The 27,245-nt window shown below is 45.0% G+C and overlaps 1 protein-coding gene across 3 annotated transcripts in view; it reads right to left on the bottom strand.

Moving 5' to 3' along the window:
- LOC119459262 (epoxide hydrolase 2-like) overlaps positions 1-27,245 on the bottom strand; it is a 110,769-nt gene that overhangs the window by 44,768 nt on the left and 38,756 nt on the right. For 2 of the 3 annotated variants that reach the window (XM_037721078.2, XM_049669977.1), the window contains exon 2: positions 10,477-10,699. In XM_037721078.2, coding sequence (XP_037577006.2) covers positions 10,477-10,668 — 192 coding nt within the window. In that variant the 5' untranslated portion in view covers positions 10,669-10,699. Of the gene's footprint in view, positions 1-10,476; positions 10,700-27,245 lie in introns of those variants that run through there. The other variant, XM_049669978.1, reaches the window with a different exon arrangement.

The following is a 27,245-nucleotide window of genomic DNA, read 5'->3' as shown; positions in this document are numbered from 1 at the left end:
AGTGACCGTCTGCGGACTGCGCAAGCGCCCGAAGCAGTGGTAGATGCTGCATTTAAGATATTGTTACGCGAAGGACGAGACAGTAAGAGGAGAAACTATTTACAGGTTATATTTACAACAGCGGTGGCAGCGCCGACCGGTTATATTCACAGCGCGAGCCCAGCTCGTTCTTCCTCTTCTTTTCTCGAGTGATGGCGCCCGCGCGCCTTGTTAAAACAAACAAATGCCACACGCGTGTAGCATAATCCCCCGGCGGCAGAAGCAACCTCCCGGAGCGTCTAAATGTCATCACTAGGAGGCTGATACTCCTTCAGCCGTGTAACGTGCACGATATCACTGGACTGGGAAGCAGATGGGGCGTCAAGGGCGATATCGTAGGTGACGGGAGTCACGGCACGAAGCACTCGGTATGGGCCTGTGTAACGAGACAGCAGTTTTTATGACAGGCCGACCTGACGCGACGGAGACCATAGAAGCACCAAAGAACCAGGTGGGAAGTGCACGTCTCCGTGTCGCCGGTCGTACAAACGCCTTTAACTCTCTTGGTAGTTCAGAAGGTGGTCATGGGCAATTTCTCTTGCGTGGGTAGTGCGGGCGACGGCCTCAAGTGTATATTCACTGGTGGGTGCCGCGTGAACAGGGAGGGTTGTGTCGAGGGGCAGTGCTGGTTCTCGGCAGAACAGAAGAAAAAATGGGGAATAACCGGCTGTGGCGTGGCGCGAAGAATTATACGCAAACGTGACAAACGGTAGAGCGAGGTCCCATTCAGTGTGGTCGGAAGAGAAATACTTCGCGAGCATGTCTGTGAGAGTGCGATTGAGACGCTCCGTGAGGCCATTTGTTTGCGGATGGTATGACGTGGATAGCTTGTGCCTCGTGGCACAGGACTGCAGGATGTCCGTGATAACTTTTGAAAGGAATGTCCGGCCATGGTCTGTGAGAAGTTGTCGTGGAGCTCCATGTAATAAGATCACGTCGTGTAGAATAAAATCGGAAACATCTGTGGCGCAGCTTGTAGCGAGTGCTCCGGTGATGGCGTAGCGTGTGGCGTAATCTGTGGCCACAGCGATCCACCTGTTCCCAGAGGTAGAAAGAGGAAAAGGACCAAGTCTAAACCAACCCGAAAGAATGGCTCCGCGGGAATGTCGATTGGTTGAAGGTACCCAGCAGGGAGCGTCGATGGTGTCTTGCGTCGCTGGCATTTCTCACACGCAGCTACGTATCTTCGAACAGAGCAAGCAAGCCCTGGCCAAAAGCGTCGGCAGATCCGGTCGTAGGTACGTCACACACCGAGGTGACCGGCAGTGGGGAAGTCGTGAAGTTCGTGGAGAATAGCCGAGCGAAGGTGTTTAGGGGTCTCAAGGAGTAATGCTAGGCCGTTGGGGTGAACGTTGTGGCGGTAAAGTACGCCATTTTGAAGCGTGAATAAGCGAAGGGAACTGTCGGCAAGTGGTGATTCCAGGCGGTCAGTGATGATACGCAAGGACGGGTCACGGCGCTGCTCGTCGGCGACGTGGACCAGTGCAAAAACAGAGAGAACGCAGGCGTCGGTGTCAGGATCAGACGTAGATGTCGTGTCTTCGACTGGGTAGCGAGAGAGGCAATCTGCGTCCTGGTGTTGGCGTCCCGATTTGTACGTCACAGTGTAGGGATATTCTTGCAGTCTGAGGGCCCAACGACCGAGCCGACCAGTAGGATCCTTGAGCGACGAAAGCCAACACAGTGCATGATGGTCTGTGATTATTGAGAAGGGCTTGCCATATAAATATGGGCGGAACTTTGGAACTGCCCAGAGGAGAGCAAGACATTCGCGCTCGGTAATCGAATAGTTGTGCTCTGCAGTTGTCAGAAGCCGGCTGGCGTAGGCTATAACGCGGTCGTGTCCGTGTTGGCGTTGCACTAAGACGGCGCCGATCCCATAACCACTGGCATCGGTTCGGACCTCTGTCGGTGCGGACGGGTCAAAGTGGGCCAAGATCGGTGGATTGGTCAGAATCGTGATAAGGCGTGAAAATGCGGCAGCCTGAGGGGAACCCCACGTAAAAGGCACGTCTTTCTTTAGAAGTTCAGTGAGTGGTCGAGCGATTGCTGCGAAATCTTTCACGAACCGTATGAAATAAGAACAGAGCCCCACAAAACTCCTGACGTCTTTGACAGACTGAGGTACAGGAAAAGCCGTTACTGCTCGAACCTTCTCGGGTCGGGTTGTACTCCGGCAGCATCGACGACATGGCCTAGCACTGTAATCTGTCGGACCCGAAGTGGCACTTAGATGAGTTAAATTGGAGCCCAGCCTTGCGGAAGACGTCAAGGAGAGCTGCGATGCGCTCAAGGTGCGTCTCAAATGTAGGAGAAAACACAAGGACGTCGTCGAGGTAACAAAGGCAAGTTGATCATTTGAAACATTGAAGCAAAGAGTCCATCATCCGTTCAAACGTGGCGGGGGCATTCATAAGCCGGACGGCATAACCTTAAATTGGTAGAGGCCATCTGGAGCGACGAAAGCGGTCTTTTTTTGGTCTAGCTCATCGACGGAAATCTGCAAATAACCAGATCGAAGGTCAATGGACGAAAAGTATTTGGCACCGTGAAGACAATCAAGAGCGTCGTCGATTCGTGGTAAAGGGTAAATGTACTTTTTAGTGATTCAGTTTAGGTGGCGGTAATCAACGCAGAAACACCACGTGCCATCTTTCTTTTTGACGACCACGACCACGACTACGCCCACGACTACCACGACTACGCCCAAGGACTCGACGAGGGCTCAACAATGCATTTGGCGAGCATCTTGTTTACTTCCCGCTGAATAACTTGCCGCTCTGCCGTGGACACGCGATACGGTCGGCGGTGAATGGGAACAGTATCGCCAGTGTTTATACGATGCTTAACAAGGGACGTCTGACCAAGTGGTAGATGGTCAGTGTCAAATATGTCGTGGTAGGAAAGCAAAAGGCGATACAGGGCGGCTACTTGGTGAGGGGCGAGGTCCGTTACGACCATGGGACGTAATGGAACGTCGAGGATCAAGGTATCCTGCGGGTAATCAGGAGGATCTGGAGACGCGTTGGCTGCAAAAGCAGTGACGTGTCGTCTGTCACTGACCGGAGCGTGGCCACCGCTATGCGTTCAGGTAACACTTGCTTCGTCAAGCCAAAATTGATAACGGGGAGACACATCCGATTAGCGGCAAGGGTAATGACGTAGTGTGGCACAGAGATGTCGCGCGCCAGGAGGACATCACGATTAGGTGCGACGACATAGTCGCCATCAGGCACGGTTGCCATTGAGGCCAATTCGACGAAGGTTAGGGCTTTTGGAGGTAACCGAACAAACGCTGTAGTGAAGAGGGTGCTAGGTTGTTCGGGGCGAACGTCGGAAAGAGAAGCTCGAGGCACAGCGTACCGGTGGAACAGTCGATGAGGGCAGAATGCGTCGTCAGAAAGTCAAGCCCGAAGATTAGGTCATAAGGGCAACAGGTCAGCACGGTGAACAGGACTGGAACTTGGCAGCCAGCAATTCCTACGCGAGCAGTGCACATACCACAGACGGCAACAGTGGCGCCATTGGCGACGCGTACGGCTCGAGTAACGGCATGCATAAGAACTTTCTTGAGGCGACGACATAGTTAGAGCTCATGATGGACAATTGGGCTCCAGTATCAATCAATGCCGTGAACGGAACACCATCTACGTCTACTTCAATTAGGTTTGTGTTCGTGAGGAGCGTCAGCGGAGGATTTGGACAGGACGAACGTGATGCAGCACTACCTGCAAGAGCGGCATGGCCTAGTTTTCCGTCCGGCGGTTTGGCGAGGAATAGCGGCGAGGTTGGGGTGACGGGGAGCGACGGCGTTGTGGCGACGGCGATCGCCCGGCGGGGCGGCTGTCAGGGGCATCAGAAGCAGGGTACAGACGGCGAGGTGAGTAACGGCGAGCGTCGGTGTATGGGCGAGGAGCAGGGAATGAGCTCCAGTACGGCGGTATCCAGGTGGTGCGGCAGTGGCGGGATACATGACCAACTCGATGGCAGCAGAAGCAGATCGGTTTGTCGTCTGGGGTTCGCCATTCAGCAGGATTGTGTGGTCGGGGAGCGAAATACTGGTCATTACAGGTTGTGGACATGGGAATGCGGGCCGAATCAGGTCGGGAGACAGAGCAGGCGGTAGGGATGCCAATGTTTGAAATTTCCTGCCGCACAACTGCTTGAATAACGGAAATAGTGGGGGCCGCTTAGTCAAAGGTACCGTCGAGGGGTCGTGGATGAAGGGGGGCAGGACTCACCGCTTCAATCTCACGGCGAACGATAAGCGTGACGTTCTCTTGAAATGGTCGTGTGGCAGGAAGAGCGGAGCAAGAGGACGTGGCAGGGGTGTTTGGGAGCCGAGAATACTGTGGGACGAGGCGGCGGCTTTTGGCTACCTCGAAGCGGCGGCATTCTTTGACAATGGCGCCGACAGTAGAAACATCGTTATATACGAGCAAATTGAACGGTGTCGTCTGCGATGCCTTTTAGGGTATGGCCCACATTGTCAACCTCGGTCATGTGCTCGGCGACTTTCTAGCAAAGCGCGAGCACTTCCTGTATGTAGGAGACATATGACTCGGTCGACGACTGGACACGGGTAGCAAGCTCTTTTCGCGCAGCCTGTTGGCGACCTGACGGGTTGCCAAATAGGTCGCGAAGCCTCTATTTGAAAATGTCCCAGCTGAATAGCTCAACCTCGTGGGTGCGAAACCAGACACGTGGTGTCCCGTCCAGATAAAAGATCACATTGGCAAGCATGATGGTAGGGTCCCAGTGGTGGCTTCGGCTAACACGCTCATACATGCTGAGCCATTCGTCGACATCAACGCCAATTTGGGCGGAGAATGTCCCAGGATCACGGAGACTAGGAACCGTAACATACGTTGTGGTTGGCGCCGCAGGTGTAGGCGGCCACGGGGTGTTTCCATCGGAAGCCATTGCTGAGAAGATGACGGTGCGGCCGCTTCGGAGATCCGTGGCGAGGACGGGGAACGTCCCACTTCCACCACAATGTTACGCGAAGGACGAGTCAGTAAGACGAGCAGCTATTTACAGGTTATATTTACAACAGCGGTTGCAGCGCTGACCGGTTAGATTCACAGTGTGAGCCCAGCTCGTTCTTCCTCTTAATTTCTCGAGGGATGGCGCCCGCGCGCCTCGTTCAAACAATCAAATACCACACGCGTGTAGCAATATGTTTCTTTTATATAGCGCATGATTGAAGCATGGGGCGTGGCCATGTGACGCCTTATTGCGGCGTTAGCACGTTTTATTTCTTTTTTTTTCGGAAAAGAAGAGGATGAGAACCATTATCTTTTATCTTGTTTCTCCCGTACCCCACGGCGCACTCAACCGTTTTACTGAACTCGTGTCCTGACAAATAGCCACCGGATTCTTTCTATGCGATCCCCTTCGTTCATTACTGCATTATAGGGCAAAAATGCAATGGCGAAGCGCAAAGGTTACTTGTATACTGATGGCTTACCAACTACAGTGGTCACTGTGTTGAGTAACAGGACGCTAGCGTAGACATAGCATAGTGATTTAAAGCCTATTAGATTTGGAAGGCGTGAGAGCGATGCCATTAGCTGACGCAAATATTCTGTAACGATTGGCGCTCGCATATTTCGGGGTAGCATTGGGTTGGCCGTACACGAGAATTTACTTTTGTGCTTTAGTTCTCACGCCAAGCGATGAGATAATAAGAATATTTTTCAGTTTACTCTGGGAATTCACAGACGGCCGTTCTCTTCGTCGAGTGAAAACCGATACAGCCAAAATAGCTCACAACACATACAAATACCGCGGCTGATGACGCCCGCCGCTTGTTTGCGCACCCAAGACAACATTCCGCATATTGTAGTTACTACTGCACCGAAAGGCTAAACAGTGGTTGCCCGACACCTTGTATGAACTGACATCACACAAATTTCATCAGGCAACGATCCAAAGCATCTCCAAATCGTTCCGCAGCACGTGACAACACATTTGACTCTGACTTGCGCGAGCAAGTGAAAGAAGAGGAAAGGGTCGCCGCGCGCCCTTTCCTTCTCGCCCGATGAAAAGGTCTATACGCTCACTGAGTCCGAAAGCTTCATGAGAGTTGATGGTGTCCCTGCTTTTCTTTTTCTAATCGAACGTGCGTTCTTTTTTTTTTCTTCATGGAGTCTGTTGTACCCATTTTGAACGTACTTTGAGAGGAAAAATTGTTTTTACAAATACGAGAAATTGCTGTTGTCGTTCCGGTAGTTAAGCCTGGTGGCAGTAGGAAAGTAGAGCACTACATACCGGTGTCGCTGCTTTCTCTGCTATGGTGTTGGGCTGCTGAGCACGAGGTCGCGGGATCGAATTCGGGCCACGGCGGCCACATTTCGATGGGGGCGAAATGCGAAAACACTCGTGTACTTAGATTTAGGTGCACGTTAAAGAACCCCAGGTGGTCCAAATTTCCGGAGTTCCCCACTACGGCGTGCCTCACAATCAGATAGGGGTTTTCGCACGTAAAACCCCATAATTAATTTTTTTTGCTTTCTCTGTTCACCAATTTTTTCGAAATTGCTTAAACAAGCATTTGCCTTTTCATTTCAAATGCACAATTTCACTGCAACAATATGACGATGTGTATTCGTTCTACAGGAGCTAACCTCGTGTCTTTTCTGAATGATATTGCGCCGGTTGTTGAGGATGGAGGTCAGGTAGACTGTCCTTACTTTGAATATTCTTTATTATTTGGTGATTGATGAGGTTCTAGCACACAATTTAAACATTTACGGTGTTGGTTATTTTCTTTGTTTTCTTCTTCAAGCCAACTTGTATTAACGGAAGAATATTCTTGTATCAGAAAGTGTATGAGAACGATAACAATGAGCTGTTGGGTTCCATTCTTGGGATTATTCTTTTCAATGTGTTCATAAATTATCCCGTTCTTTTCATTCAAATGCAAAACTAGTTTTGCCAGCTGACAAGATGAAATTGGTGCGCTCCTGCTAAAGACAATAATAACTGCCATAACGTAAGAAACAAACTTCAGTGGTGAAGTGGTGCCGTCATAGTGGCTTGCGTATTCGTACTCACAAATGAATAAAATGTTTCCAATATCTTCGTTTAGATAAACCTGCACTGTTGATTTTGCACACACTTTGTGTAGCACACTTTTTAACTACGGAAAAAAAACTATGTAACAAATGATCTGCGTTTCATTTTGATAGTAACATAACTTGTGTGAGCGTGGGAAGCATACGATGAGGGGTTCTTAAAGTGTTCTTAATTTTATATGCCGAATAGCACATGGCTTTAGCGATCATCATTGTTTTATTATATTGTTTCAATTTTTCGTTGTTACTGAACTTGAATTTTGTTCGTTTTATGAAATAAGCTTAGGCGTTGCTTTTCAGAAGAACATGGTAAAAGTAGAACGTAAATTTGTTAGGACACTTTTCGATAAGTATATGGGTCGTTCATATTATTATAGTTACATGAGAACTATTTTGAGTTAAAATACAAAGATATTGAAAAGGTGGATAGCAAAATGGTGCATCGTCTGCTACGGCCCTTCCGATTCGATGCCTAGCTCTTGCCACTAGAGGATTCCGACTGTTCTGCATAATCTAGGAACAAACACACGCGCCTCTGCGGTGCGATTATGACCAGCCACCCAGTAATCGCGTGCTTAAGTTATCCCATAAACGTAACGGAAATGTTTCGCATTACATGTAACGAAGTGCGCAAGTGTAAATGGGCAGTCGCTGTCAATGAGCGAAGTGGAGAGGCAAGGAGTGGATCCTTAGCTTAGCAGCCAGTACATGTAAAGGTTGCCACAAGCAAGCATTCTGACAAATGACTTTGGTCTCGTTTTTTCCGGTGCCTGACGGTCACTTGCGCATGCGAACACATGGTGCCTAATGTGAACAGACATGTTAACAAATTATCAAGCTTCTGATAAAAGCACAGCCCTTCTGCTCTCTCAAGGGCACGAATTCATTATAGTTGCGTTAAATTCATACTCTGTTGTCTAATTAGTATCTAAGGTTTAGAAAAACAAAATGTAGAGCCAGGACAGGGCAGCAGCCTGAAACACCCACTCAATTATTGAGGTTGCGACTGGGACGCAGAGCGCAGTATGCGAAAAAGAAAAAAACGCGTCTGTTGATTGCGCAATGCGTCCCTGGTGAGCGTCAAGTTAGGATTCCATAAGGGAAGGAAAAGTCAGGCAAACAAGTAATACAAGGTCTAACGAAAAAAAACACACACACAAACTACCAAAGCCATTCAGATCTAGTCACAAACAACACACTCCGGCTGAGTCGTTTCACGAGTTCAGAACACCAAAGTCAATATTTGCATGCCTTAATTTACACGGCCTGATATTTACATGGCCATCTTACGTGCAACAAATTTTTATATAGCTAATTATATTTATACAGCGTCGCTAGAAGATACGCCAAGCGCCTGTATCAGGAACGTTGGAACCAGCACTGCTCCTCATTCAATGAGAGAACTGGCCTCTTTAAGGTGTGGTACACGTTCAAGGTTATAACAGGTCAGCGCAAAACACGCAGTGCTATTTCAAACGTCTTAGTCAAAACTGGCCAATTAATCAGCCAGCTCCAAGATGATGCCGCGAAGACGTTTTTTCCCCAACCGTCGAGGCCCCCGAACGCCGCCATTTACCGGAAAAGGCCGCCAGTGATCGACGAGGGCCCCCAGGCACCATCCTCGCTCTTCGAGTTCGAAGGGGCACTTTCTTCCAAAAACGCGCGCAGCACACCAGGCCATGACGGCCTGTCATAACTTCACCACGCGTCACAACTTCACAACGCGTCCTAGAAATATAGAGATCTAAGGCTTTCGCATTAAAAATTTGCGAGGAAAGCAACCGCGTGTGCCGAGAGAGCCCAAACATTGCCACGATGGTAACCGCAGCGCGTGCACAGCGGCCGTCTCGAGCCGGAAGCGGCTGCAGAAGACGTCGTACCCCACAATTGTTTGCGAGAATCTGGTTTTGAGACGAAAGTATGACATGAATCGTGAGGCGGAAGAGAGAGAGAGAAATAACTTTATTTTGCCAAAAATGTGGTTAGAGGAGGGGGTAATGACTAGAAGCCTCCCCCATCCCCCCTTTAGACGGCGGCCGGGAGCCCCTTAGCCGCGGCGGCGTCTTCAGCCATTTGGACTACTCTTGCTTGAACATCCGGGTCCGAGCTGAGCAGCACGGTCTCCCATTGCTCCTCATTTCTTATTATTAAACTTGGTCGTTGTGGTTTTGAACAGTTATTGTTATGATATTGTTTCTTTGAGCATGCCCAGATTTTGTGTTGAAGATCTGCTAGGTTGTTACAATGCTTACATATGTCTGTGCATACGTCTGGGTGATAGTGACTGAAGGCAGTGAGGCGGGAAATCCGCCGTAGTCGGCGTTGGCGTGAGCACGATAGTCTAAAAAGTCAAGCCCAAGACGGTCCGGTCCGTTGAAGCATTTGATGACGTCAATTAAGGCAAAGCTAATTCAGGCATTGTGAATTAGGGCGAAGTTAATGAAGACAGGTTTCATTAAAATAGAGTTTATTACGGCACACGAACCCACAACCATTGGTTGGAGTCAAAACCACATCGTTGGTGTTAATAAGGCGAAGGTAATTAATGTACTGTTAATTGAGCTATAATTAAATAATGCAAAGGTATAAAAAAGACAGAGTTAGTTACGGCACTCGAACCCACGAACATTGGTGGGAATCGAACGCACGACCTTCGTTGTTAATTAAGGCACAGTTAATTAATATAGAGTTTATTTAGGAATTCGAACTCCCGACCTTTGTTTGTCGCAATGCTTTCGCATTCATCCCCATAGGGATAACTAATTGCGCCTTGAATATTTTTGCTATCCACCTATTGGTGACATAAGGTTCGGGACTATTTTTCCGGAACTGTAGTCGGGGGTATGTTGAATGTATGTTTTAAATTTCTCTACTTGTTATTTATCGTAAATGCGATTTCATTAGGATTATGTGCTTATACCAAAAAATAGTAATCGTAGTTCCTTGATTTCTTTGCTATATTTATTTAAGGATGTCAGTAACAGTGCCAATGTTGACTTTTTCATAAATATCCTATGCTTTCAAAGCACTATCGCATTATTCTTCTAAGTTATATGTATTTCGTAAATGTAATATTTTATAGGCATTTATTTCATATTATTATTTTGTATCTTATTTCTTAATCTTGCGCCCAATTAGAATGCTTAGTGTATGCGGTTTTAGCACAAATGAAAAAATGAAAATCGATTTCGCGAAGCGCTGCCTCAGACTCGGGTGCGCAGATATTAACGAGATCAAACCCGTACCTCCCAAGGACATCCTGTTTCGTTGAACTGAAACCATATAACTTCAGAGTGTCCTTAAGAGAATATGCAGTAATCACACAATATATATATCTATATTCACGTTTGTCACTTACACTTAGGTTCACGTATCGGTGTTCCCCAAAGGTCCTGCTACCAAATTCAGGTGGTGGAGTTCGGTGCTTGGGCTTCATAATATCTTCCCCGTTTAAATATATTTGGATCTTGACGTAAGCCAACATTGTAAGTGTCATTATGGTCGAGATGACGAGGAATGCTATCCTTGCATCAGTCGGCAGATATTGCATGTCGACGGCAAGTTGAGGCGCAGTGTCCCGTCTGGAAAATCAGAAAAAGAAACACAGCACTCCTTGTATTAGCAATAAATGTTGCAGAGTAGGAACATTGCCAAATTTGCTCGCGATAACCCCCAAGTTTTTCTGCTTTTTATTCGCGATGCGTTAATAATTTCTGCAATTATAACTACGTATGTAATAAAGTGTTCGCAATCTAGGCCTATTCGTTAACTCAGAATTCCAATATTCCATGCATTTAACAAAAGGGAGCACTGAACGTAATTTCTTTTTGCAAAATGCTGGGAATTTCCAGTCTGAAGTATATTTGTTTTGGGAGTGCAGGATGACCGTGCGCAGAATTCGCTGTAGCTCTACCTGTAATGTCTACAACTGCTACACACCACAATGGCTGGATACTACCGGGTCCGGAATCCAGGATGAAGTATTTTCTCAGATTGCTACATCCTAATATTGCAAATGTATGAGGATGACAACAGCATCAGAAACTCAACTGCTTACTTGCTTGGTGTTTTGCGCGCTTGTAATAGGAAGCAATACGCGAGATAAAGCACCGTCAAATTTGCAGTGAATGGGGCAGTTTTTTGGAAGTGTAGGAGACCAAAGCGCTGGTATCAATCAGGGAAAGGAGAGTAACGTCGTCCACAGAAAGTTCGATCAGGTTCTGCCGAAACCGTTAGTGTTTTGCGAGGTTTAACAAGGACGCACTTTTTGCCTCGGAATATGCTGTAATTATTTTCCTTGTTCTGAAGCTTCGGGACACAGACGCATCAGGGGATTTGAGAGGCGTCTATCGGATGGCGAGAGGTGACCATGATGGCGCGGCAACTGGTCGCAGCTCGCTAGCACATGGCTGCTAGCGCTAGCCTGTAAACCTCACTGCTGAATGTGTTGAAGAATTGAGACACGCAATCACGTCGTCGTCGGCACCTGTGCACGTGAGATAAGGTATAGCAGGCGCGCAACCTCATCGCGGCGAGCTGGTTAACTTGTGGGAAGCGTGGTTGTAGCGAGATCTGGGTAAAAGCGCCACATTTTGTTCAGAAAGATGCCAAGAGAGGTGTTTGCCGACCCCACTGTAAATAACGTTATTAGACTTCATCATCATCATCAGTCTATATTTATGGCCTGCGGTGGACATAAATCCATGTGCTGCCACCATATCAACGACAATTTTAGGGTATCTGGGCGGAACGGAACGCGTCTTCGGTTATACATTCTATTATGCGCTGGGTTTTATCGGCGACAGCCACCAACGAACTGACATGCTAGCAACAGTGAATGACGTCCGTGGTGGCGCTTGTAAAAGTTTATTGCGGCTGCCGAGAGTTAGCCGGCATTGGTCCCGAAGCTTATTGGCCGCCAGGTGGCCTGCTGGCTTGCGTGAATGATGCAACTGAAACGCAACTGAATGATGAAGCGATTAGCGTGTACGCCTTGACCGAAACGCATCTACGAGATTTGGAGCAGCCGCCTGTTATTGACAACTTTGTATGGGAAGGGTGCAACAGAATGACCGGGTCAAGGAAAGGCGGAGGCGTAGGCGTACTAATTAGGCGAGGTCTGAAGTGGCGAAGGGTAAACGAGACATGTAAAGAGCATTTATGGATTAGTGGTACATGGCAAGGTAAAAAGACGTGGCTGGGAGTAGCTTACCTATGGACAGGTAGTGATAGCAGAGAAAAAAATAAGGAATTGGTCGATTGCATTAGAAGCGATATTAATGAGTTCAGTAACTCGGGCCAGGTGATATTAGTGGGAGATATGAACGCGCACATGGACGATTTAGACGGATATACTGATTACAACGGCTCTCTAGTGCTGGATTTGTGTGATGAACAGAACCTTATAGTAGTCAACAGGGAGAATAAGTGTCATGGACAGGTAACGTGGCAATGCGGAAACAGGCAGTCATGTATCGACTACGCCTTAGTCTCAGAAATGGTCTACGAACAACTGGAACAAATGATAATAGACGAAAATGGAAAAAAATAGCCTGGGAAGCGATCATAGACGTTTAGCATTAAAGTTTGGGAGAGATACCAGCGCAGAACATGAACCAATAGCCTCAGAGTTTTTAAAAATGAATGACGAGCAAATAACAGAGATCGCAAACAACATAGAGAAGAAAATTGAGGCTTTTCCTACAGCAGTCTGGGAATATAAGGAACTGGTGGAGGTTATGCAACATGAAATAAGGCGGACACGGCAATACAATTGTTGGATTGGAAAGAGGAAACCACGTAAGTGGTGGAACAAGGAAATTAAACAAGCTATAGAAGAGCGTAAAGAGGCATCTAGGGTTCATCGAGAAGCCAAAAAGTTGGGATTACAAGAAGAAGAGGTGCTCCTTAGATGGAATACATACAGAGAAAAGAAAAGGGTTGCGAGTGAGCTCGTGCAAGAGAAAATTAAATGCGCAAGTGAACGTTGGGTGCATAACATTCACAAAAGAGAGAAAGGCGCCCCAAAAAGATTCTGGAACCATATAAAAGCACTCGGAGCTCCAACTAGAAACTCGCAAACGGCTATAAGGGATGAAGACGGTAACATCTATGAAGGCGATGATGCGCTGCAGTACATCACAGACGTTATCAGGCATAACTTCGGTACGAGAAAAAGTGTAGTTCAGACAACAGATCCAGCAACAACAGAGAGGCTTGAGAGATCAAAATTCAGCATAGAAAGCTTCTATTGGAAAAAGGCAGCAGAAAATGTCCCTAACAACACGGCAGCAGGACCCGATGAAATCCCAATACAGCTAATCAAAAACCTCGGTCCAAAAAGCAAGGCACAGCTGACTAATGCCATAGAGCAAGTGATTAGAACAAAGAATATTCTCGTTGGATGGCGTGAAAGCAAGATGAAACTCATCTACAAAGGCAAAGGAGATAAGGATAAGACGAGCTCGTACAGGCCAGTTACAGTAACGTCGGTGATATATAGAATGGCAATGCAAGCCATAAAATTAGAACTGTCGAAGTGGGTGGAGGAAAACGGTGTATTGGGGGAACTACTGAATGGGTTCAGGCCAGGCAGACGCTTAGAAGACAATATGTTTGTACTAACTCAGTGCATAGAGATTTCAGTAGCTCAGAAAAAACCTTTATGGGTAGCATTTCTAGATATTAAAGGAGCTTATGACAACGTAGACAGGGAATTGTTGTGGGATATTCTTCAATACGAAGGCATAGATGACGATTTCGTGGAGCTGCTGAGGGAGATATATCGAGACAACCAAGTACAAGTGGTATGGGAAGGCCGAAAAGGAAATGAAATGGTGGGAATTCACCAAGGATTGAAGCAAGGATGCCCTCTGTCACCATTGTTGTTCACGCTTTACGTCAAGGGCATAGAAAGACGACTGGAAAACAGCGAATTAGGTTTTGATTTATCCTACATGCGTAATGGACAAATGGTGCAACAGAAGGTCCCTGGATTGATGTACGCAGACGACATTGTGCTACTAGTGGACAATAAAAAAGATTTACAGATACTTGCGAATATCTGTGGGAACGCAGCGACAAATCTAGGCCTTAAGTTTAGCACAGAGAAATCAGGGATTATGATCTTTAATGAACACACGAGTAACTTCGTGGTGTCAATTCAACAGCAAGTAATACCCATAGTGAAGCAATATAAGTACCTCGGCGTACACATAAACGAAGGAAAGTATTACTCGAGCAACCACCAAGATAATCTGAAAATAAAGGGGAAGCGGAATGCAGCATTAATGAAACACAGAGCACTGTGGGGCCACAATAAGTATGAGGTGGTGCGTGGAATCTGGAAAAGAGTAATGGTGCCAGCGCTAACATTCGCAAATGCCATTATATGCTTAAAATCGGATATATTGGCGGGGTTGGAAGTTAACCAAAGATCAGTAGGCCGGTTGGCTTTGGGAGCACACGGTAATACGACAAATGAGGCAGTGCATGGAGACATGGGTTGGGCCTCTTTTGAAGTCAGAGAAGCACAAAGCAAAATTAGTTTTGAAGAAAGGCTCAGGAACATGGATGAAAATAAATGGGCGGCTAAAGTGCACAAGTATCTCTACATGAAAAGCGTGGACATAGAATGGAGGAAGAGGTCAAGGAAGTTGGCAACCAAGTACAGGATAATCGAAATTGTAAATAGACAACCAGGGGTCATCAGAAAGAAAGTGAGAGAAATAGAGACCGTGAATTGGATGCAAAGAATGGAAACGAAAAGGACAATGGAGATTTACAAGAATGAGAAGAAAGAAATTAGAAGGGAAAATCTGTACGATAACACAAAAGGCAGTGCCTTGCTATTTGAGGCTCGAGCCGGTTGCCTAAGGACGAAAACATATCGGAACAAATATTCGGAGCTAGATGAGACATGTGTATGCTGCAGTAAAGATCCAGAGACCACTCAGCACATCCTAATGGAATGCGACGGGATCCACCCAGCGAGAACCGTAGGTAACGTGCAACTCCCAGAAGCGCTTGGGTTTAAAGTGGAAGGAAACATAAACAGATCAGCCGTAGAGATCAGCAAGAGACGATTAGAGTACTGGTGGAAAAAAAGCAGGGAAAAGATGGATACGACCTGATCTCTTAAAATCATAGGCAGCGGTACAAGCTAAATTTTTGAAAAAGGTATACAAAAATGCTAGATAAAGAACATGTGTAGTATACCTGATTAAATCAAGCAGGCTAGGTGACTATTTGTCGCCACTCCGTTTCAAAGGGGATGCCAATAAATCATCATCATCAGGTTGTCTTAAGTCCCTGCCAGGGTTCATTATGTTTCTTCATTGGCGTACCGAAGATTAGCTACACCGGTGAAATATATAATCACGTAGTTTTGTCTTGTGGCAATATCCCATCCAAAAGACATAATATTTAGTAATAAGAGTAACATATCATGTAATAATATTTCTATCATTTGTACCTAACAAGCAATATATTTGTATAAAATCTTGCCACTAACTACAGTGACACTTTGTTAGGACACGGCCAAATAATTATCGCTAATTCACGGCTCGGAACATTTGCCGATGAAGACACACGATACATTGACAGAAATATAGCCACCTCGAGCCAGAAAAAGAGCGAAATTTAGTAGACACGTGTACGTGATACGTACATATAGGGAGAAATGATTTGAAGATGAATGTATGATTTTCAAATTGGTGCTGAAAAAAAAACGAGATACCGTAAACGATCGCCACTCCACGTTCACGTGCCTTGGTAGAGCAACTGTGGGAAGATAATTGTTTAAGCTGTGTAATAAGATAGCTATACTTGACTGCTATTTGTGCTGAAAGTTTCAGCAAGAAAATCAAGTTCTTATAAAGTAATAAAATCAGTTGTTTCAATTATGACAGGAAAGATGGGACGCAGCTGTGCCGCATGACAGCAAATAATGGAGTCGCAGCTCTGCGCAAAGGTCTTATTCGGTTGCGGCTAAGAACAGTCACTATTGTTTGGACCTCTGCATAAATTATTCTACTGTTTTTTACTTAAAATGCCCCCGAGGCCACTGCTGTTACCTGGAAACGATTATTACATGAGTGCAGGTGTTAGTATTAAAGTGGTGCCATCCCTATTGGCAGCTATTCCACCACACCAGCAGTACATCCGCCAGTATAGGCACGTATACAAGCATGTAACAATTGCCACAAAGATACCCCTAATAAAGGCTGTTTACCATCCACGATGCAGGTTTTTCTGTCGTTGCCTGTAGAACTGCCCACACTACACCCCAACTATGTGGCTCTTCTCTTCCTAAATGAATTTATTGAAGGCCGTTTCAAAACCGCGTCGTCGACACGAAATGGTCCTATTAGGATAAGAGGCGATAATGCGCACAGAACCGCGATTAAGGGTGGAAGAATGATTAAGCAAGTGAACTGAAGATATAATGGGTATACAGAGAGGTGAATGAGGTGAATTAAGAATGAATTGATGGTGAATTAAAGGGATTTAGTAAGGTGGTAGGAGCCAAACGATATGTCATGTTGATATATAGTGAGGTGAGATAATTAAGAGTAACTGAGAGTGAATGAAGGTGAATCAAGTGGTAATAGGGAGTGGGTGAATCAAGAGTGATGGAAATTTGGAGTAATAGAGCAAACCAAGTATGATGGAAGTAAAACCGAGATGATAGATTGAATCAAGAGTGAATCAAGTGTGAATTAAGAGTGAATCAGGGGATTTAGGAGTGGGGGAGTGACTTGCAAAAATATATATGAGATTTGAGGGTCCAAGTGAGAGTCACACAGCAAAAATAAGTGCTGAGTCACGGTTAGAGTTTGGTGAATCACAGGAAGGGTGACTTGCAAAAAAGAACATAATGACTTGCAAAAATGAATGTAAATTGTTGTTTCAGAGTGATGAAGACTCAGCAAAAAAGAGAGTGGTCGTCGTGTCATTGAGTTAGCGGCGCTCGGGCTTTCGCCTCCAAATCACCGTAGTTGTAGCATAAGGGAACCCTAGTAATTTTTCTTGGCCTTTCGGGCCTGTTTTACCCATCGTGTTCTTCGCTTCACCCTGACATTGTCTCTGTCTACCAGCAACAGTTCTTTCAAATGGAGGCCGGTATAGTTCGATGCGTTCTGCTATATTAGGCACAAATTTTACGAACATTGTTATTGTGCCACTTCTTAATCTCATTCATTGGAATTACCATATTACCGAAGTGTTGCTAAGGTGCGCAGCTCGTGTTTCTTCCTGTCGGAAGTTTATCGCCCTATTTTTACAAAAAGGCGGCATCAATTTTTTAATGATTTTCATATTACAACCTTCTTTCGGTTTACCGGCTTTTGCCGAACAGACTTGGGCCGCTGCACTACCTCAGGTGTACTTACAGAGGCGCCGAACACTGTCCTTGTTCTCTTGATATTAGTGACTTTGCTCAATTTCGCTTACAATGATACCTGTAATGCCAATAAGCCGCTGTCCGCAGTAAAATAAATAACAAGATAAAAGTAGCCGCTCTCGCTGCTGCGGATGTTCCCACACGTTCCTTTCGCCCAAAAGTGGACAATGTTTTCGTGAAAACCGCAAAAGCAAGTTCATGAAGCAACAGTCATAAGGGCGCTAATCACCCGCGTAAATGTATTTTCCAAAGATAAATATAGCGGGTTTGGTACAGAACTAGATGCATTGTAGACGTGCTAAAAAGAAATAGAAAAGAAAGGACTTTCCTGAAAAAGAAAATGTCGTAATCGCTGACCTTCTGCATGTATTTTGGTGATGCTTCGCTTTTAGTATTTTCTTTCCATCTAACTTGCAGCTTTTATGCATTTACTTGAACATGACTCTATTCGTGAGCGCCGTTATTGTGTTCTGTTTAAGCAGAACAGTTTGTTTACACAAGATAGTTTGAAGGACAAAGACAACAATAACCGCTTGCAAAGCAACAAGGTATGTTGAGTGCATGTGCGGATTGTCTCGACAGGACACTTCCTCTCCAAACACTGTGCTCTTCGTGTTCTTCAGGAGAGAAATTCATAAAGCTTTTGGTTTGTAAGTGCTATACGTCAACAGCCAGTGGACTTCGCATATGGTTTGTCCAGCATCAGGAATGGCTGATATTTTTTGTTACCAACAAGTCTAGCTTAGAATGTTTAATAGAAGAAACAATTGAGAAGACAAACAATTTCAGAACAAACAACTGTACTGATCGAAAGCACTTTTTGGAATCTATGTAAAGGGATGCTGCAGTTCCCGCCAATTTGTATGAGACTGTTCTTCTGCAACCAGTTCTGCAGCATAGTGATTAGGAGCCTGCAGGCCATTAGCAAGGAGCGCAACCCCCCCTTCCTCCCCTTGGACACTACCACAGATTACACTCTCTCCGTGATTTTTTCCGCTTTTCAAGTCGCCATTTCAAGGATCAGCACAGTTTACAGCTGCACTATTACCCTGATCAGCACACCTTACTAAGAGTACCTAGGTCGGGGTGTGGCGTGATTGCTCGGAAAGACCGAGCAGACGTTCGAAAACCTGGACAAGAAGGAAAAAGAAGCATCGCTTTATTGAAGACATTATGCGCTTGAAAGCTTGTGTTTGCTGCAGTGTGGATATTTAGGGACCGTTGTTCTTTTCACTGTGTAATTCTGCAAGTAGTACAAATGGCGCTACACATAAACCAACTCGTTATATTAGTGCTGCCCTGTGCATGAACTATTTTGCAAAACAGCAGCAGCAGGAGCTACGATCAGCGAAGTCCGAAAGAATTCGCCAAGAAAGCATAGCTTTAAAACAATCCACACATAACCTTAAGACAAGCAGTTAATCGAAGCATTTTTATTTTTATTTATTTATTTACATATAGTGCAGCCCAATATGGGGCTAATAGCAGGAGTGGGAATATTATACATTGCTACACAATTAAAAACATACACGTACACAAAAAATAAAAAAAGAAGCGCTTTACATGTTAGCGAGGTGCTTAGTCGTGGTAGCTATAAAATCTTTTAGTGATAGTGAACGAATGTCTAAACGAATCGTTTAGAGTGAAATTTTGCGATGACTACAGTCAATGCTGACCATTTTAGTGTACGCGAACAGATGAAAGTGCCGCCGCCCACAGCGGAGCTGTCCAGCTGTGTCCTCTCCATAACACTGTGTGCGAAACAAAAAGCTCTCGTCGTCATGTAGTTATGACGACGATAAAAATAAGTCATAACCTCTAAGGAAATAGTGCAAAACAATGGCCATCGCACATGAGAAGTTCGCCTTTGTGATTAACACTACAGCTGATTCGTGTGTCTTTCCTTTAAAAGAATAAAGACATTCTACATGTAAAGTCACCAGGGCCCATATTTACACAAAGCTCGTCCACGAGAATTCTTCGCGATCGCAAATTCCCGCCAGTCTTGATGCTAAACGTGATATAAGCAAAGCACGCCAGCCGATGACCAAGAGTCCTTACGAAGGAAGAGCTTTGTGAGTACGGCCCCAGATGAACAAACTACGCACAGCCTCGAGCCCAACGCCACAATAATACACAGACAAGGCGAACACTGATAATACCTGGTTATCATTTTCAGAAAAACAATTCTCAATAAAATGCGTACCCTGCAGAAAAAAATGTGGCAAAGATAAAGCACCTCACTAAGGTGTTGTTCCTGAGGACTCGCTTTGAACAGATACCCTTGTTATGGAAATCCATTTGAGTGAAGGGCGTGAGCGATAAAATAGCAGGTTTGCCGTCAGCGTCCTGCGCACATGTTTTGCTGGAGCTGCACATTCCAATAAGCAAACACAGATCATATTGAACCGCACATCATCATGCCAACATAGGAATAAATGTCCCGCAGTATCAGCATCTATATGTATGAAATTCTCTGAAACATGTCCGCGAGCAGGATAGTGAAAAACAGGATAATCTACAAAGGCTGGTCACAACGTCGGCGATTCGTGAGAAAGAAAATGTCGCAGTTTCGCCCGAGAGGCAAAACATCGATTGTGACAGGAAAATATTAGGCAGCTACACAAAGTAAGGATAGTAGTTTTATCCGCCGTATAAACATATCATGCGATGACCGCGGATACTCGGTGTCAAAACGCTGGAGTGAGGAAGACGGGCCGCAGCAGCGAGTGAATTGCCCTTAGTGCTGCTTCTCGCTTCAAGCGGTAAGAACACAGTGGTGAGTACACAGTGCGGAGCTTGCACGGACTAAGCGGTGAGAACACAGTGCAGGCAAACCATCAGCCCTCGGCGCCCTAGACATTGTGCTCACCGCAGACTGCTTTCAAAATTGCGCCCAAGCGGACGGGTTGAGCAGAGCCGTTCGCACACAACACCAGAGCTGAACACCCTCCCCCCCCCCCTCGACTGCCTTGAGTGCTATGGAAGGCGAAGCGCTTCCTTCCTTGAGTGCGTGAGACCGAGTCACCATCCTTCTTGACAGCCTCGCGAACTGTCACTCCCGCCCACAGCATGCGGTGCGCGGTCACGATGCTATCGCCCTTCGACTTATTAGGGAAGATCATGGCGAAGATAACTGCGCCGATTCTCCTGGAGTGTCCATATAATTGCTATCGCAATGAAAGCAGCACTAGCTCACGTGGTACCGCTTGTGGCTCGCGTCCGAGTGGAAGGGACCATCTTAGATTGCAAGCGATGTCGATGCAACCAGCCCACGTGCTTTTAGAAAACACAAAGGGAAATGCAGAGTATAACATGAAGCTTATTGTATAATTATGGAGTCTGACAATTATGTAAGCACTGACTCTAACGCTCTGTCTGAAGTCGAGAATGACTAGATTTGACAACGGCTCTGTGCTACATACTAGTGAAATTGCTTAGTCTCATTCAAAGAGTTCTTTGTCTGCTATCACATCAGTACAGCTCCAAAATATGCGTGCGGTCACCTCAATCAATGTTCCATTTTCCATCTTATTGGCCCTAGTGTTTGTCGGCACCACAACCTGCAAATATCATATTTTCTTTTAGCAATAGTGCACTCCGAATTCTGACGTGGACACCGAGTTTGCTAGATATTATCCTATGAGTATTATTCTATGAATACGGTACAATGACATCACATAAACAGGTACAGCTTTGTACAGTACATATACACTGAATAAAACAAATGCGCAGTCTACAAATGCAATACCAGGAATCTGGGACATCGCCGAACAGCGCCTCTAGCGGCCGCCTCTGAAAACATGCGCATTTTCTATGGGAGAGCGTCGTTTTTCCCAAATAACTAATGATAGAAGCCATCTTTCAAAATATTACCGTGGAAATAGGCTCTAGGAGCTTAGCCCGACATCTCATGCAAGCGGTACCATTACTTACGACAGAAAACCCGTTCTAAATTGCGGGCGAAGTTCGAAGTATGGGAGTCTATGGAAAAGGCCAAATTTTGGAGGCTTTTTTGGCCAGTAAAAAGCAATTTGCGATGAGCCTATTGCATCGATCGACGTATTATTGGAGATTTATCAACTTCAATGACTCGGCTTTCAGCTAGTTGCAGCAGCAACTCTTGAAATGGCAAAAAAGTCGTTCCAAAATCGCAGTTTTCATAACAAGGTCGCAGAATTTATTGTGGTACGTATATAAACCTAGTTTTTGCCTCCGGCAGCACTCAAACCGATAGCCGAGCGTTCTGCGCGACCACCGATAACGATCGCTGATACAACGATTGGCAGTTCGCAGGTTCGAAGACAGCGGCGCTGCTATTTTTTTTTATCACTTTGTCGCTGCTTAGTTTGGCCGTTTCCCGTCAGATGGCATATTCCGAAACGCAGGTCATTTAGTTGCAGTTCTTGTTTCGTTTCTTTCTACTGTACCAACGTCTTCCTAAAAAAATAGCTGGCTGGTTTCGTGAACATGCGAACGTGCTTCCAAACTTCTTTTGCACTTTAGGTGTAATGTATTTTAGACAATAAACCCAACTTTGTGTTTTCAAAGTCGATTTCTTTCTTAAGGCAAACATTTATGAAGACATTACTAAGAAATATTTTTGCCTATTCAGCTATGTCATGGAAAGGCGTGTTTGTGCGACTTTTGTTCAGCCTGAAACGTACCACAAAAATAAATAGCTTCCCGTGAGTGCAATTAAAAGACGTAGAAGTAGAAAACTTGGCTGCAGCCCCAGACGTAGTATTCTTACAAAGGAATACAGAAGCTATTTGACTGAGTTTATTTGAATTATATCAAAGCAGAATTTTTGCGTTCCGGATCTTCGGTGCAAATGAAGGCTGTCCGAATTATTTCACAAGCTTTTTTGCTTAGTACAAACCAATACCTCGAAACATACACATTCTATCCTCAATATGCAGCGCACGTGTCTTATCATTTGAACCATTCCCATATACCTTCACGAAATTCCCGAAATACTAAAGGTCTTCATATCCTTTTACCACGACGTACGCAGAGGAGTATTGGAAATAATGCAAAAAGACACCGGGGCGTGTTAATGTAGTTTGTCGTGTAAAAATAGAGAACTATTCCACTCACAGACCACACCCTTTTTGAGTTATGCCCACAAAGCGTTGCAAGAAGACATTTTTTTCGGCTAGAATCACCAAAGTTACTATGACATTATGCTGTTCTGTTCTTAACTAACTCTATTGCTGAATCAGGTCGCAGCACCATGATATAATTACTGGTACAATTCTTCAGTAATTCTGTAAGAATTTTCTCCTACGCTAAATTTAACGTGTTTGGATAATTGAAGAAACATGAGAAAGGACCGTGAGGCTTGCAGAAATGTTCCCTTATTAGAATCGTTTATCACCCATATCGGTACGGTGGTATTGTCATGATCACTCCAGCGTCCACGGACACCATTTATCACTTTACTGCCTGTAAAAAATACAAAGTGTCGTTCCTTGTGCGTGAGTAGCACAATCGCAGCTGATCATTTCATATGGGCCCACTAAGCTACACCTTCCCTTTCTGCCATGGTGCCACAAGAGGTGCCAATTTCACCCTGGAATTTCTGCCTTTCAGTTTGCTAGAAAGTATAGGGACGTACACAAGACGAACAGGCGAAGTTTTGAAGTAGTCCTGAGATTTTAGTAAAATTTCATAGGCAATGTTATTATCCTTTATTTGTTTACATATTTATTACACCTGATTGGTGACAATAATGACGTGCTACATAATAGTTCAGTTCTTCTACTTAATAAGTCATGTCTGAGTCTGCTGTCCTGAAAATTAACCAGGTGTAAGCACTGCATGACGTTGGCTGGAAGGCCATTCATTAAAAAAAATTGTGTGCAGAATAAAGAAAATGCAGGTGTTCAATCGCACAGTCGCCGCCAAAAGTTTACGCGGCCGAGGTTCTGCGAATAAGTTCATTTTCAACGCAGCTACCCCGCAGCCAGTAAAACTATGCAAAACTTTTGTTTTGTTTACTCTAGACCAGTATACGCTGTAAATCCGAATACTACGATGCGTGACTAAGGCGTAGAAATATAAATATTTTTTCACCTTCCGGGGTACGAAAGCTTGTGACGCTGACTATACGTTCTGAAGGCGAGGTTGCTTTTTAGCTTATTCGTGATGACAAGCGCCGAGCTCTTGGTGATGGGATATTGGAGCGTAGAATTGTAGAACTTGTGCAAGCTCAGGCGACTTCACGACGCAAACCTAGCGATAGAAGCTCAGAAGGAGGAATAAACATTTATTGTAGAGCCAGCACTTTATGATGGCCGGGCCTAAGCCTCCCATGAGGGGACGTCGAGGGCTTGCCTCGCCGCCGCCTCACGGGCGTGCTGGGTCGCCCAGGTTTGGTCGTCCAGGGCGGAGCTCCGCAGAGCCTCACGCAACCTCGACGAGGGGGTCGTGGTGTTAATGTAGGTGTACAGTGCTGGGCACTCCCACAGCACATGCGGAAGCGTAGCCGGGTGAGTGCCACAGCACCGGCAGTTGGGGGTATTGTAAACTTCAGGGAATATAAGGTGGAGGCGGGCGGGTGAAGGGTACGTATTTATTGTAGCAGACCCAGGGTGGTAGCCTGCGCCCAGCTGAATTTGGGGTGAGGTGGGGGGAAAGATCGACACAGCATGCGTTTAGTTAATTAACACTGATGATAGATGAATAGTCAGAGTAAATGAATGTTGCTGTCTAATTCTGGACAGACTCGAGTGTAATGCATACGTTCTAGATCACTGTAGGTTCCATACTAATTCCATACTACGCATTCCTATTCGAATTTTGGCCTGTCTTAAGCCTACCGAGTCTTAAGTAATCAAAATAGGTAGGAAATTGCTTCTTGGGATGTAGCCGAGGCCATGGTAGATGTGATTAGTAATGCGCTATATGTGAGTAGGCTGACTGGGATTATTACATGAAGTGCGCCAACGTACCTACGTAAAGCCATGGTGGAAATTATGGAGCCCCTTATTGTAAATATATTGAAGTCATCTGAGAGTGTCTCTGGTAAAAAGTTATAAGTTTATTAATATGAGGACTGATTAGCCTTCTGTTAAGCTGTTAGGAAAAATGCCATGTACGAAGTGCTAGTGTGGTTAAAATTACAACGTTATCAGCGCTTCCAAAAGAAAGTGACTGTACAAGTCCATTTTTCTCGGGCGTTCATGTCACCTAGGTATCACCGCCTGACCCAAGACCTTTATGTTTTAAGATCTCCCCGATGACGTAAGTTACGTTGCGGAAAAAAATAAATACCCTTTCTAAAGAATGAACCATAACAGCTTCCCGACAAAGCGCAGTACGTTGCCGCAAGTCGTCATTTGTGATAACGATAAGAGCGACAGCCCGTCGTTAAAAATGACTTGTCACTCCCCGGTTTTTCTTTTTTGCTCAAGGATGCAACTAACCCGTACAAGGGTAATCCCTCCCTTCGCATGATGCTTGCGACCTTTCTGGTTCTGGACAAGCGCGTTGTCTGTGTATATTTCAGGCGCTTGGCATCGAAAGGCTTAAACCTTTAAACAGCGAAAGGCTGTCACAGTCGCTTCGGTAGCTGCACGGAAAGCGCGGACAATCAGTCTACTTTCAGCACATGCGCTCTCAACCAAGACATATTTGCGAGAAAGGGGCTCCTATATTACCCATAGCGAGAAATGTATCCACAAATTACACGTCATTATCCCGATGTGTTTATGAGCCGCACTCTGGGCCTGTATTCCGTTTTATGAGAAAAAATATAGTTTGTGCAGTGTCAGTAGCCTAAACATAAAACAGGAAATTGAAGTCCTCACATCAACTATCATATATCATAAATTGAAAGAAATAAAACTGAAACTGTACTTCATAATACTCGCACTGCAAACTTTTATGCATGTGATTCATTTCGATTTCCTATCTGTTCCAGGGTAGAAATATGCTGTTCAGTTCGTAACACAGATTATTTTGCAAAATTTGCTAAGTATTTTGCCTCCAACATGTGTTCCTATTGGTCATGCACATTTCTCTCTATCGAATATAAGGTCGAAACATCACAAAGTCGAATTGTGAATCATTTAAAAGTTGTGCAAGCTGGCTTCTCCACATAGGGCAAATGCCGTTGGAATTTGAGAATGTAATAATACAGAATCATTTGGTTGCATAAACTTCCGGGCTATAGGCATGTAATGAAAAGCTCAAATGTATTACACGGCTTTGTCTTTTCGTGGCAATTTCATCCAATGCATTTGTAAAGCAATGTACGGTTTTTTTTTATTTTAGCGCGTGAGTCCAAAAACACAGAGCAACTTATTTACCAAAGCGATATAAGTTTCAAAAGCTTGTTAATTAGGTTGTCATTTGAGCAAATAAAACGAGAGACTTTCATGTACAGACAAAATAAGCGGCTAAGAGGAACAACTGACTAGTTATTTCAGAAGAATAACTCAGTTTAGCTACGTAGTGTTAAACTATGTAGCTTTAAATAATGCGCATATTTTATACATCGCCGGATAGGGGTCATTGGAGATCGCTGGGCGAGGCGAGGCGTTCGTCCTGCCATGGACATAAATATAATCTGATGATGATGATGAAACATTGCCGGAGGTGACCACCTCTCACCCAAGAAATATTTTTTACAGTTTAATAATTTATTTATTTGCGCCGTCAGCACTCGAAGGCAAATACGGAAGGAAGTGGGTTGAGCAGGCTAAACAAATAATGCAATGATTAAAAAGTAAGTTTCTAATCATATAATTTTAGCTGGTGGTACGTGAAAAAAAGTTCAGTGCGCACGACGAAGGCAGCTTTACAATTATACCATATTACCTGACCTTACAAAGAATTTAAAAGGAACATAGTAAGTAATTAACAAATTCAGATTACACAACGTACGGTAGTTGATGTTGCATGAAACTTGCGTTTATTTGTACTCCTTATGATTTCTTTGGGGAGGCGATACCATTCAAGGGCTGTGTGAGGCCAGAAAGAGCTGAAGGAAGTTAATGTGACTAAATTTGATACGTATTTTGTACAGCTGATCAATACGATTCCATATATATGGTGACAGAGATACAGTCGTACGCGGATATATCAAGCCAACGTATAACGAATTATTCTGTATATCGAACAGCTGTAAAATCCCCTTGAAAATTCCATGCAAATGTATCGGGCTGGTGCACGCGTATAAAGAACGCTCGTTCAACCAGCACATTCGATATATCGAACGTGGCGCCACGCAGAAGACCTCATAGTGCACTCCTTTGTACACTTTGAGGTATTCTGGCACCTGGAGGTGGAGAAGAGATAGTGCAGTCAGTGAGCCCCGTCAGGCTGTTCAGATAGCCCTCATGCTACCTCGGACGTCAACATTCCTTCTATCTGATTTTGGAGGCGTCGTAGTGTGGGTTGAGTTCCTATTCACGAGTTTATTTTCCGCAAGCGATGGCCGCTACAAGTGTAAGAAAGAATCAGCTTGGACTTTTCAATGAAGTTGAAAGTGAACCAGCATTTTTTTTTTGCGGGTAAATAAAGTGTGCTTGCTTTTTTCCCCCATGTTGCGTGCAGTAAGTTAGCGGCTCTCAGATGCACTAACCGGTAAGCCACCACTTACCCGAGGGCCTATTATTTTATATACCGAATTACCTATATAACGAACTTCTTGTGATCCCTTCAGATTCGATATATCCGGTTCTGTACGGTATCATTTGAACGCGGTAAAAGTCAAA

The sequence above is a fragment of the Dermacentor silvarum genome, chromosome 7 (genome assembly GCF_013339745.2).
Source record: "Dermacentor silvarum isolate Dsil-2018 chromosome 7, BIME_Dsil_1.4, whole genome shotgun sequence".
In the NCBI taxonomy this organism is placed as follows: Eukaryota; Metazoa; Arthropoda; class Arachnida; order Ixodida; family Ixodidae; genus Dermacentor; species Dermacentor silvarum.
Note: the sequence above shows the minus strand (reverse complement) of the source record. Positions and strands in the feature narration are given on the sequence as shown.